Source organism: Schistocerca nitens, chromosome 4, assembly GCF_023898315.1.
Source record: "Schistocerca nitens isolate TAMUIC-IGC-003100 chromosome 4, iqSchNite1.1, whole genome shotgun sequence".
In the NCBI taxonomy this organism is placed as follows: Eukaryota; Metazoa; Arthropoda; class Insecta; order Orthoptera; family Acrididae; genus Schistocerca; species Schistocerca nitens.
Genome location: NC_064617.1, coordinates 753748284 through 753760355, shown reverse-complemented (window position 1 = coordinate 753760355; position 12072 = coordinate 753748284). Strand labels below are relative to the sequence as shown.

The 12072-nt window shown below is 44.3% G+C and overlaps 1 protein-coding gene across 1 annotated transcript in view; it reads left to right on the top strand.

Annotated features, from left to right (window-relative positions):
* The window catches only part of LOC126253035 (uncharacterized), a 449954-nt gene that overhangs the window by 51278 nt on the left and 386604 nt on the right, over positions 1–12072 (top strand). The window contains exon 2 of the mRNA XM_049954103.1: positions 11001–11144. Within this exon, the coding sequence (XP_049810060.1) occupies positions 11001–11144 (144 nt within the window). The remainder of the gene's footprint in view (positions 1–11000; positions 11145–12072) is intronic.

Here is a 12072-nt window from a genome sequence, read left to right as displayed (position 1 = left end):
CCTCTATTTTGTTAAACTTGTTATCACTATGAATGTATTTCGTTTTTGGTTTTTCAGTAAATACGATTTACTGAGATACATTCCATAGAACTGCCGCTTCAGATTTTGTATTCGCTTATTTTCACGTGCCAAAGACTTAATTTTTTAAAAATATACAGCTAGATGAGTACTTTTTGGACTCACTGTAGACATGGTGAAATAGGCAATCAATACTTTCTGATACAGCAGCACGATCAAATTACAAAACCTACCAACAGCCTGCACGTACAAAGTGCTCCATTTCAGTTATTCGTTTCGTATTCTAAAGCGGTCAGTACTGTCACAATGAAATGAAATGTCGTGTGACGAGGGCCTCCCGTCGGGTAGACCTTTCGCCTGGTGCAAGACTTTCGATTTGACGCCACTTCGGCGACTTTCGCGTCGATGGGGATGAAATGATGATGATTAGGACAACACAACACCCAGTCCCTGAGCGGAGAAAATCTCCGACCCAGGTTTATTCCCGGAAATGGGAGCAGGGCGAGGAATAGTGATTTTAAAATTCTGTGTCTTTTCGACGCTCTACAGTCCGCAGTTTTCTTATAAGACTAGGTTACAGTAATGTCGTCGAGTAAAGACCGTACAGGATGATCCATACAGATGACACAGTGGTTAAGACACTGGATTCGCAAGGGATGGGTTTCAAGTCCTCTTCTGTCCATCCTGTGGCAGATATTCCGTGCTTTGTTTAAGATAGTACAGGCGAATTCCACATTGACTTCTTAAACAGGCCATGGCTGATTCCTTCGCGATCACTATAATAACCTCTATATCCTCGAGACAGGGAACAGCAACATTCTTTCCTTAATTTCTTTTTTCTTTCCTTCAGTGCTTTCTTGCCTTTTTCTTCATGAGTAGATTAATAACTTTGTTCTCCAGACTGTCAAACATGTTTTCTGGTTAAACACGAGACTGTGGCCTTACCAGAGTAAAGGTTGATTTTACTTCTATCATTGAGATTATTAAGAATAATACACAAAAGAACGGAAAAGAAAGTTGAGGATCTGCAGATGACGATTAATTTGACTTTAGTAAGCGTAAAGACGCTACAAAGGCAGATGTGACGTTGCGCTTGGTAATGGAAGCAAGACTTAACAAAAATCACGGCACGTTCGTAGGCTTTGTCGATCAAGAAAAAGCATCCAACACTGTAAAAAAGTACAAGATTCAAGCTTGTTAGTCATCTGTCTACAAATAACATCTTTTCAAAGTTTATAGGTTTCAGATACTGGGTAAGCTGTCTGCAAACACAATGAGAAAGCATTTAACTCACTCGAAAGTAGATTACAGGCCATCAATATATTCTATGCTCTGTCAAAGGCATTTGACTGCGTAAATTACATTTTTAAGTAGATTACGATATTATGGTGTCACAATAAATTACGCAAAAAAGTTAAACTCATATTTGTCTATTAGGTAACGAAGGGCAGCCACAAGAAGGAGTTCTACGTTGATATGTAAGACCTCATTCTAGTGCGAACTATTCATCTGCGCTGTCCCACCTCATGACCAGAGCTTTTACTCCTGCAGGTGTTGACAACTTAGAGCTGAGTTTAGGTTCATGATTCTTACCTGAGTATCTCAGTTAATCGAATACTGCCCCTTAAGAGGCATTTTCCAGGATCAGGTGTCCGATCCGGCATTAAGTTTGAGCTTATCGAGTGTAATAATCGCAAGACAACGTTCAGATAACACAGCGTAGTTGGTCCAACTATACTTTTTATTGTGTTTTAACAAATATTAAAATACAGAAGATAAAACCCAGAGACCTAGGCTCCGCAGTGATCGTGAACTATGAAATAATCGAGTACTTGTTTTCGGTACTGATGCTATTAGTATCTACATACAGTGTGGTTATAATTAAACTTTCGCTACTTGAGCCAGTATAGAAAGAAAACTATGTACCGTGTGGTTAATCAGTTTCATAGGAATGATGTTCACACTGTGCGCTGCAGGATTTGCGTAGTTAGTAGTGTTAGTGTTGTGACTTGCCGTTAGGCGCTGTTACCGGTACGGCGACGTGGGATTGCAACATAAGCTTCAGTGCGCATTACAGTTGCATACAGTCAGTGTGGGTCTGGACAAGGTGAGCAGGGCTTTTCGCGTAAAGTTGTTTTATCAAAACAGCAGCAGCAGTGCTGCTGCTCGTCGCGAGTATCGATGCATTAAAGGAATACTGTAAGACCCTCTTTTCGCAATGGGGTTGAAGAACATGATTACGAAGTTCGAATTTACTGGCGATTTTGGAATTTCTCGTGGGAGAGGTTGCGGGCCAGTTACGCCACAAATTGATGAAGAAGTTAGTGTTCCATGGGTGAGAATGCTAAACGCAAGGTGCAATCTTCGAACAGTGCACGAGCTGTGTCACGACAGCTGAAAATTCTATGATTCACCTTACGATACGTGCTGTGAACAACTGTGAAATGGTATCCTTACAAACTTTACATGCAGACGGTCGTCACATTGACCAACGTTTGCATCCTGGAACAGATACGTGGTATGCATGTAACAAATGTTACGCTCCCAAGTGGAAATTAAAATGCAGTTCTTTCAATGGTTTAATCAATATTTCTCTTACACTTGACTTACAAATGTTTCTACAAAGTTTTATTTCCTGTGATAACTCGATTTTCATGGGGGCCCTCTCAAGTAGCGAAAGTTTAACTACGACCACCCTATACATCTACATTTATATTTTACAAAGCGCCGTGAAATACTTGGTAAAGGATACTTCCCATATCAGGTCATCTTCCCATTTCACTCACGAATAGAGCGCGGGAAGAGTAATTTCTTAAACGACTGTTTGCGTAATATATTAATGTTCCTAAGAGAGCGAAAAGCAGGCGGTTCTCAAAACTGCCGGCCGGAGTGGCCGAGCGGTTCTAGGCGCTACAGTCTGGAACCGCGCGACCACTACGGTCGCAGGTTCGAATCCTGCCTCGGGCATGGATGTGTGTGATGTCCTTAGGTTAGTTAGGTGTAAGTAGTACTAAGTACTAGGGGACTGATGACCTCAGAAGTTAAGTCCCATAGTTCTCAGAGCCATTTTTTTCTCAAAACTTTTTAAGCAGTCTTTCGAGGGATAGTTGGCTCCTGTCTGCAAGCGTCTGCCAGGCTGTACTGACACCTCGAAAGAGTCAAACATGTGATCTCAAGTGGTGATCTTCTTAGTTTACGTCCAATATCACCTGATAGTCCAGTTCGTTATGGCTCCCATAAACTTGAGCCGTAATCTACGATGGGTCGCGCGAGTGCTTTGTGAGCAATCACCTTTGCAGACTGATTCTATTTTCCAAGTATACTACCAATGAATCGAAATCTGTCATTTGCTTTATCTGTATTTGAGCCTACGTGAACATTCTATTTCTGATATCACACAGATTATCCCAGCTAGGTACCTGTTAAAAGTGACCGATTCCGGTTGTGACTCATTGACATTGTAGACATAGTACGCTAGGTTTTTCGTTTTTTGAAATGGTCTTAAAGAGAATTGCCAATCTTTCCTGTAATTTGATATCTTATCAAAATCTGACTGAATATCTGTGCAGATTTCTTCAACTTGTGCTTCATCATACTCATACCTTGCCTGACGAAAAGAGTGGGACACCTGAAGACACGGTCGGATGTCACCGTAACTTCGTACACGTACGCACCATCGGCGGATATGTAAATGATCAGAGCGGAAATTCTCAGTGTCAGGTAGCACGGATTTTAAAGTGCATTAGTTTTATTCATATTTCGTGTTGTTAACAGGACAGGTAGGGTATATACGAGGCATCAACAGAGTCATATGATGAGCGATTACTGTGAAGGACACGGAGATACCGTATGTTCTCGCGAGGCAGCGTTATGAGCCGTTGACAAAGTTTTAGAATTGTCTCGTTGCGGGTTTCCATTTAACGAGCTGATCTAATCATGTAGTATACAGATTTAGGGGACATTCGTATATGACAGTGGCCCGATATTGAGCAGACATGGGAAAAGAGTGTAGCCATACTCGTCAAGTTTCCGATCGACCACATCTGACCACCAGAAGGGACAACCGTCGTATTGTGCACGTAGAACATCGTGACCCCTTCACACCTTCCCCTGTCATCCAAGAACAAGTAATGGACTCTGTGCAACACTGTGTGTCTTTCCGCACCATTGTTCGGACACTTGCAGCAGCCGAACTAGGGAAACTGTCACTTGCCTAGGTTGTCATCTGGAAGGAGCCCTTACCGGGAAGAATGGGCTGCTGATGAATAGCGTCGCACTGTCTTCAGCCACGAATCGCATTTCTGCACTACTCTTGATGGCCGTCGTCGGCGAGTATGGCGGCAACCTGGCGAGAGGTCTCAGTCCCCAATGCTTTGGAGACGCACAGCCGTCGCAGCTCACTGAGTAGACTCCTGAGACACTAAACTCACATCCACCTTGCGGCTACGGTTCGAATTCCAGTCAGGTTCCTTTTTCATGTTTCACACGTCTATTCCCTAGTTCTCGTCATTTACACACATGAAAAAAAGTTTTGAATCTCCCCGGTTCCCAGAACTCCTGAAGATAGACGTTGACTGTGGATATTGTATCACAGACACAGTCCCTTTGACTGTTCAGAGATGTCACTAAACCCGCCCAAAGATGTAAACTACCATGCATGAGCAGAGCCTATCAGACGGAGGGGGTCCGAGAGCCGATCAGTTCCAGTCATTCCACCAAGGAGGTACAATGTTCGTGTTGTCTGTACTTCAACCATGCCTAGACGGTCAATACCGCTGTTCGATCGCGTCCGCATTGTTACTTTGTGTCAGGAAGGGCTCTTAACAAGGAAAGTGTCCAGGCGTCTCGGAGTGAACCAAAGCGATGTTGATCGGACGTGGAGAATACACAGAGACACAGGAACTGTCGATGCCATGCCTCGCTCCGGCCGCCCAAGAGCTACTACTGCAGTGGATGACGCTACCTACGGATTATGGCTCGGAGGAACTCTGACAACAACGCCACCATGTTGAATAATGCTTTTCGTGCAGCCACAATACGTCGAGTTACGACTCAAACTGTGCGCAATAGGTTGCATGATGCGCAACTTCACTCCCGACGTCCATGGCGAGGTCCATCTATACAACCACGACACCATGCAGCGCGGTACAGATGGGCCCAACAACATGCCGAATGGACCGCTCAGAATTGGCATCACGTTCTCTTCACCGATGAGTGTCGCACATGCCTTCAACCAGACAATCGTCGGAGACGTATTTGGAGGCAACCCGGACAGGCTGAATGCCTTAGACACACTATCCAGCGAGTGCAGCAAGGTGGAGGTTCCCTGCTGTTTTGGGGTGGCATTATGTGGGGCCGACATACGCCGCTGGTGGTTATGGAAGGTGCCGAAACGGCTGTACGATCGATAGTGCAACCATATCGGCAGCATATTGGCGAGGCATTCGTCTTCATTTACCCTCATTGTGCACATCTTGTGAATGACTTCCTTCATGGTAACGACACCACTCGACTAGAGCGGTCAGCATATTCTCCAGACATGAACCCTATCGAACATGTCTGGAATATATTGAAAATGGCTGTTTAAGGACGACGTGACCCACCAACCTCTCTGAGGGATCTACGCCGAATCGTCGTTGAGGAGTGGGACAATCTGGACCAACAGTGCCTTGATGAACTTTTGGATAGTATGCCACGACGAATACAGGCATGCATCAATACAAGAGACGTGCCACTGAGTATTAGAGGTACCGTTGTGTACAGCGATCCGGACCACCACCTCTGAAGGCCTCGATGTATGGTGGTACAACATGCAATTTGTAGTTTTCATGAGCAATAAAAAGGGCGGAGATGAAGTTTATGTTGATCTCTATTCCAATTTTCTGTACATGTTCTGGATCTCTCAGAACCGAGGTGATGCAAAACTTTTATTGATGTACGTATAAGTGTGACATCATTTTGTCACATGACAATAGCCTATCAGATCACTGTGGGATCCATTAAACTGCATGCATGTGTCTACAGACCGCAAAGTGCACAACCATAACTGGCCCTGTCGGAAATTCGTGTAGGGCGACTTCCCGATGGAGTAAATAAACGATGAATATGTCCATATGCTTTTGGTGCTGGGTGCATCCGATAACCAAGCTCCTACTGCTGCTGGTACGTATGTTGCACTGCACCCTCAAAGGTGCCATACCGATAAGAATGTATTTCGTCACCTGGAGTAACGCCTTCGTAAAACCGGCAATCTTCGCCCACAAGTAATGGGCAGAGGTCGTCCGAGTACTAGAAGTACTCCATAAACAGAGAACACGATTCTTGAAACCGTTCACCAATCACCTCGGTGGAGCGCCCGTGATGTTGCAAGACAGTTCCAGATATGTCAAAAACTAGTTGAAGTGTTGTATGATGAAGAGTTGCATCCATAGCATTACACGTTAACTCAACGACATCGGCCAGAAGACCGCGTCCGGCGAGTACAGTTTAGTGAATGGCTTTTGCACCAACCGGAAGATAGTGAACATTTTAAAATAACTTGATATGGAATGACTACTCTAGCTTCACTCATGAGGGATTTTCAACTTCCACACCGGCCATTATTGGTCTGAGCACAACCCACATTCACCCATGAGCGTGAGTTTCGGGCACGCTTTGGCATAAACCTGTAGGCTCGAGTCGTGGGAAGAGTGATTTTGGGCCCTTACGTATTGCCGGACAAGCTGAATGTGCCACTATATCGCACATTTTTTGCAATACTTTGCTTGAGGCTCTAGAAAAGTTTCAATTTGCGACAGCTATGGTTTCAGCATGATGATGGATCGCCACACTTTGGAATGAATGTGTGTAACGATTTAAATGGAGCGTTTCCAGGAAATGGATTGGTCGTGGAGGTACAATGTTCTGTCCTCCACGTTCCCTGGACCTTAATCCACAAGATTTTTATTTGTGGGGACACTTAAAGGAACACGTTTATAGCAGTCCACCCATTGATATACAAGACCTAATAGCCCGGGTGCATGCCGATTCGGCAACTGTAGATGCAGATATGTTGCTTAGGGTGCAAGAAAGTATGATCCAGCGAATGGCGAAGTGTTTGCCGCTCTGAACATCTTCTCTAAAGTGAACGTACTGACCCTGTGAAGGTAAGTTTTGACGTCACACCTAAGAATGGAATTACGTTGAGTAGCTCAATTTGCAATGTAGTGTAGCCTACCTATGGTGTTTTTTGTACTTCACTGGATACAAACGATGTTACTATATCCACTAGTATTTTCTTTTGGCTTTATTAGTATCGTGGACAAAACAAAGTGGTCGGTTACGTCTGTAAGAAATTCATGTTATGTCTTAATTCTTAAATAAAGGTGAAACTAACAGAAAGAAATACACAAGATACAGCATTGTGAAGATGTAAACTGGATACAGTTAATGCTTTAACTGAAAATAAAAAGTTTCACGCGAACGCCACTCGAACATCGGCGAAACTGCATATCGTTCCCCACAGCGCTGTCTCGTCTCACTGAGCTAATGAGGCAGCTATGGCACAGCGCAGAGTTCATGCTATCTGTTCCTAGGGACGATGCAAGCAGTTACAGCGTTGCCAGAGCCTCGTTTTTTAAATCACATTTCTATTAAACCTATTGGAGGGACTAGATTTTATTACGTACACTTTTGAGTTGAAATGGGATGAGGAATCGCATACTACTGCTAAGTGCGGCATTTTTTCTTCACCCTGTATATGTCGATGTATGTATGGAGACTGAGCGTTGAATGAAACTTTGCACCGAGGCCAGGATTCAAACCCGTGTCTAGTGCTCACTAGGAGGGTTTGCTAATTCGAGGACATTAATTTACTATATGAACAGCAAAGAACCTACCACACTTCACTGAGATACGCTTAAGTCAGTTCTACTTCTGCCGATGGCTCTCCTCCAAGATAAGATGCTGCATCCCCCTTACCAATAAATCTTCGGTCCACTCACAACTTTTTCTCGATACCCCACGTAATCGTAATTTTTAATAATTTTTGGTGTGGTAACGTGTCAAATACTTTTCGGAAGTCAAAGAACTCTGTCATCTGCGGGACTGCCTTGTTCCATGTCTTTTAGGACGTCACGGAAGAAGAATGCAATTTTGGTTTCGCATGGATGATTGAAGTGACAGGGATAAATCTTTCATTCAGAGCATGGTCTTCGTGGATAGTCTTGTCTATAAGAGTAGAGACTGTATTTACCAATTACGGATGCCTCCAACAAGAGAAGTACAATTCTGGTCATATACACCAGCTTTGACTCTAGATCCCCATCACATAATCTATGCGATGTTCTACATATTTGCCTTTATTTGAATATGATCTTGACACGCTCAACTGCCAGATTCCGGTCTTTTATTGTAATATGTCAAGCTCGATGAGTGTTAACGTAAATTGCAAATTTAGTCGTCTCGTTGAAGTTCAGTAGTCTGGCTATATCTGTATACGCGTATGTAACGAAGGATCCCAAATTCCACAAGAGCAGTGTACTGGATATGCTTTACTATGTCCTTAGAACTAGGTCAATAAAGCCTACAAGCTGCCTAGAAGTGCATCAATTTTTAGGGCGGAGACGGTGGAAATTTTGGGAGCAATCAAGTTTGTACCTTTCACTTCCTTCTTAAAGATTGTGATCGTATCCATCTCCCAGAGTGTTCTTAAAAATATTCAACACCGAAGATGGAATAAAACAACTAACCATTACATTTTGGATGCGGTACTGGAATATGTTCGCTATAGATGGAGAGTCCAGATACACATTCTGTTATGGATGTATTCCCACGCTGGCATCGGCCATAATGGGGAAGTTGACGTCTAAACGAAACAAGCTGCATCTACAAAAACTGAAATTACTGTATACGTACTTCTTACGTCAAGTTAAGAGCCATGGAAGGCAGAAGTGGTGGGAGATGTGGAACGTGTCCCAAATAAACGGAAAATGGATATCATGCGGCATTATAACCTCAAATTTCTGGAAGACCCTGGTTTACAGGGAAACATTTGGACGATTTCCGCCATCGTTCGATTCCGCTTTAACCATGTCTCGTTTGCTGTACAGTTGTGTATAGTCAGTACTTACGGTTCCCCTGATTGTTAGTGTGATTGTGAGTCAGAAGCTGATGTAAACTACGTCTTGTTTCCGTGTCCGAAATTTGACAATTAACGAGCGGAATATTTGAAGACTTTGGTGAGTATGGCTTCCTCCCTCCGTCAATCAGCGTCTTCTCTTTTGTTTTGTTAAGACATTCGCCTTTATAAAGTGACTGTGAATTTTGTGAAGAGTATAAGGGAAAATCTGTAGGTTTTTGTAGTATCCATATTTTAATTCATATGTGTCTCTAATTATTAAATATAAAAAATGGTGTGAATTGAAAACACAAAAATGTCTAGTTTACTTGTCATATTATTTGTTAAGTTCTGCAAATATGCAGTTTATCAGTAGATTTATGTGTTCCAGGTAAACATGTGTTTTCGATGGCTAAATACACTACTGGCCATTAAAATTCCTACACCAAGAAGAAATGCATATGATAAACGGGTATTCATTGGACAAATATATTATACTAGAACTGACATGTGATTACATTTTCACGCAATTTGGGTGTATAGATCCTGATAAATCAGTACCCAGAACAACCACCTCTGGCCGTAATAACGGCCTTGATACGCCTGGGCATTGAGTCAGACAGAGCTTGGATGGCGTGTACAGGTACAGCTGTCCATGCAGCTTCAACACGATACCACAGTTCATCAAGTGTAGTGACTGGCGTATTGTGACGAGCCAGTTGCTCGGCCACCATTGACCAGATGCTTTCAATTGGTGAGAGATCTGGAGAATGTGCTGGCCAGGGCAACAGTCGAATGAAGGGTAGAGCCACAGGTCGTAACACATCTAAAATTTAACGTCCACTGTTCAAAGTGCCGCCAATGCTAACAAGAAGTGACCGAGACGTGTAACCAATGGCACTCCATACCATCACGCCGGGTGATACGCCAGTATGGCGATGACGAATACACGCTTCCAATGTGCGTTCACCGCGATGTCGCCAAACACGGATGCGACCATCATGATGCTGTAAACAGAACCTGGATTCATCCGAAAAAATGGCGTTTTGCCATTCGTGCACCCAGGTTCATCGTTGAGTACACCATCGCGCTCCTGTCTGTGATGCAGCGTCAAGGGTAACCGCAGCCATGGTCTCCGAGCTGATAGTCCATGCTGCTGCAAACGTCGTCAAACTGTTCGTGCAGATGGTTGTTGTCTTGCAAACGCCCCCATCTGTTGACTCAGGGATCGAGACGTGGCTGCACGATCCGTTACAGCCATGTGGATTAGATGCCTGTCATCTCGACTACTAGTGATACGAGGCCGTTGGGATCCAGCACAGCGTTCCGTATTACCCTCCTGAACTCACCGATTCCATATTCTGCTAACAGTCATTGGATCTCGACCAACGCGAGCAGCAATGTCGCGATACGATAAAGCGCAATCGCGATAGGCTACAACCCGACCTTTATCAAAGTCGGAAACGTGATGGTACGCATTTCTCTTCCTTACACAAGGCATCACAACAACGTTTCACCAGGCAATGCCGGTCAACTGCTGTTTGTGTATGAGAAATCGGTTGGAAACTTTCCTCATGTCAGCACGTTGTAGGTGTCGCCACCGGCGCCAACGTTGTCTGAATGCTCTGAAAAGCTGATCATTTGCATATCACAGCATCTTCTTCCTGTCGGTTAAATTTCGCGTCTGTAGCACGTCATCTTCGTGGTGTAGCAATTTTAATGGCCAGTAGTGCAGAGTACAAACTCTGGAGACCAAATAACACAAAACAAGACAAAAAGGGACGTGGAGTTGTGCTCCAGAATCTAGGTTGCACAGTGGCCAGCGCGAAGCTGTTGGTGTGTAGAGGCGACGCAGCTGACGCGACGCGTCCTTGTCTCGTTGCAGGAGCTGGACTCGCGCATCAGCTCGATGACGATCGCTGACGTGAGCCCACGCTTCGCCGTCAAGCGCATCATCCTGCTGTACGAGAACTCGCAGTTCCGAGAGGCGGCCAACTTCATCAACAGGCTCAGCCACTCCACGTTCAAGGTCAGTGTGCCACCGGCTTCCTGCTGCCTCGCTGCGCGTCCTGCGAATGTGGGCCTGGATGTCGAGGTGTGTGTGTGTGTGTGAGAGAGAGAGAGAGAGACGAGAACGGTAAGGCGGCGACGACGAGGAACCGGTTCCAGTAGCCGGCTCCTCTTTACTGCGATGGCACTGCCCGTTACACTGCTGAGACTCGTTTCTGATCTTGCTATACGTCTAAATCTCAACTTTGTAGAGACTAACCAGTTACACTGTATTCCGACATATACCCTTCCACCAAAAAATCTCTGTTTTGTTTTGTCCGCCGTCTTGTTTTCCTAGTCTATAAACAGTGCCAGTGAAAGTTATAAAGAGCAGTTTTTTACAGTGAAGATAATGGGGAAACCAGAAAAAATCACAAACTGTAAAAAGAAAGCAAGTATATCGCAAAACATAAAAAAAGGAAAACCACAGCAAGTGGTAACAAGAAAGGAGATAAAAGCTACTCTTGGCTCTTAAACTTCAGCGAAATATGTCTGAGTAGAGAACAAAAAGAAAAAAATATATGTTTTGCTCAAGGCGGACTCCATCCGAAAACAAATTTATTTTGTTTGCGCCTTGTTCATCACTCTACCCGTTGAAAAGTATCCGGACACCTGTTAGTTTACGTTAATACCCTCCGCCTTTGTGACGGCTTGAACGCTGCTGGTAACAGTTTCAGTGGGGAATCTGAATGTCTGTGGACTATTGGTAGCCCATTCTTCCTCAAGAACTGAAGCAGGGAAAGCAGTAATGTCGGAAATGGGTTCTGGAGCGAAGACGACGTTCTAATTCATCCCCAAGTTGTACCGTTGGATTCAGGTCGGCAACCTGGGCAGGTTGGTCCATTTCAAGAATGTTTTTGTCTACAAACAGTTGCCTCACAGATGCTGAAAAATGACAAAAGTGCGGC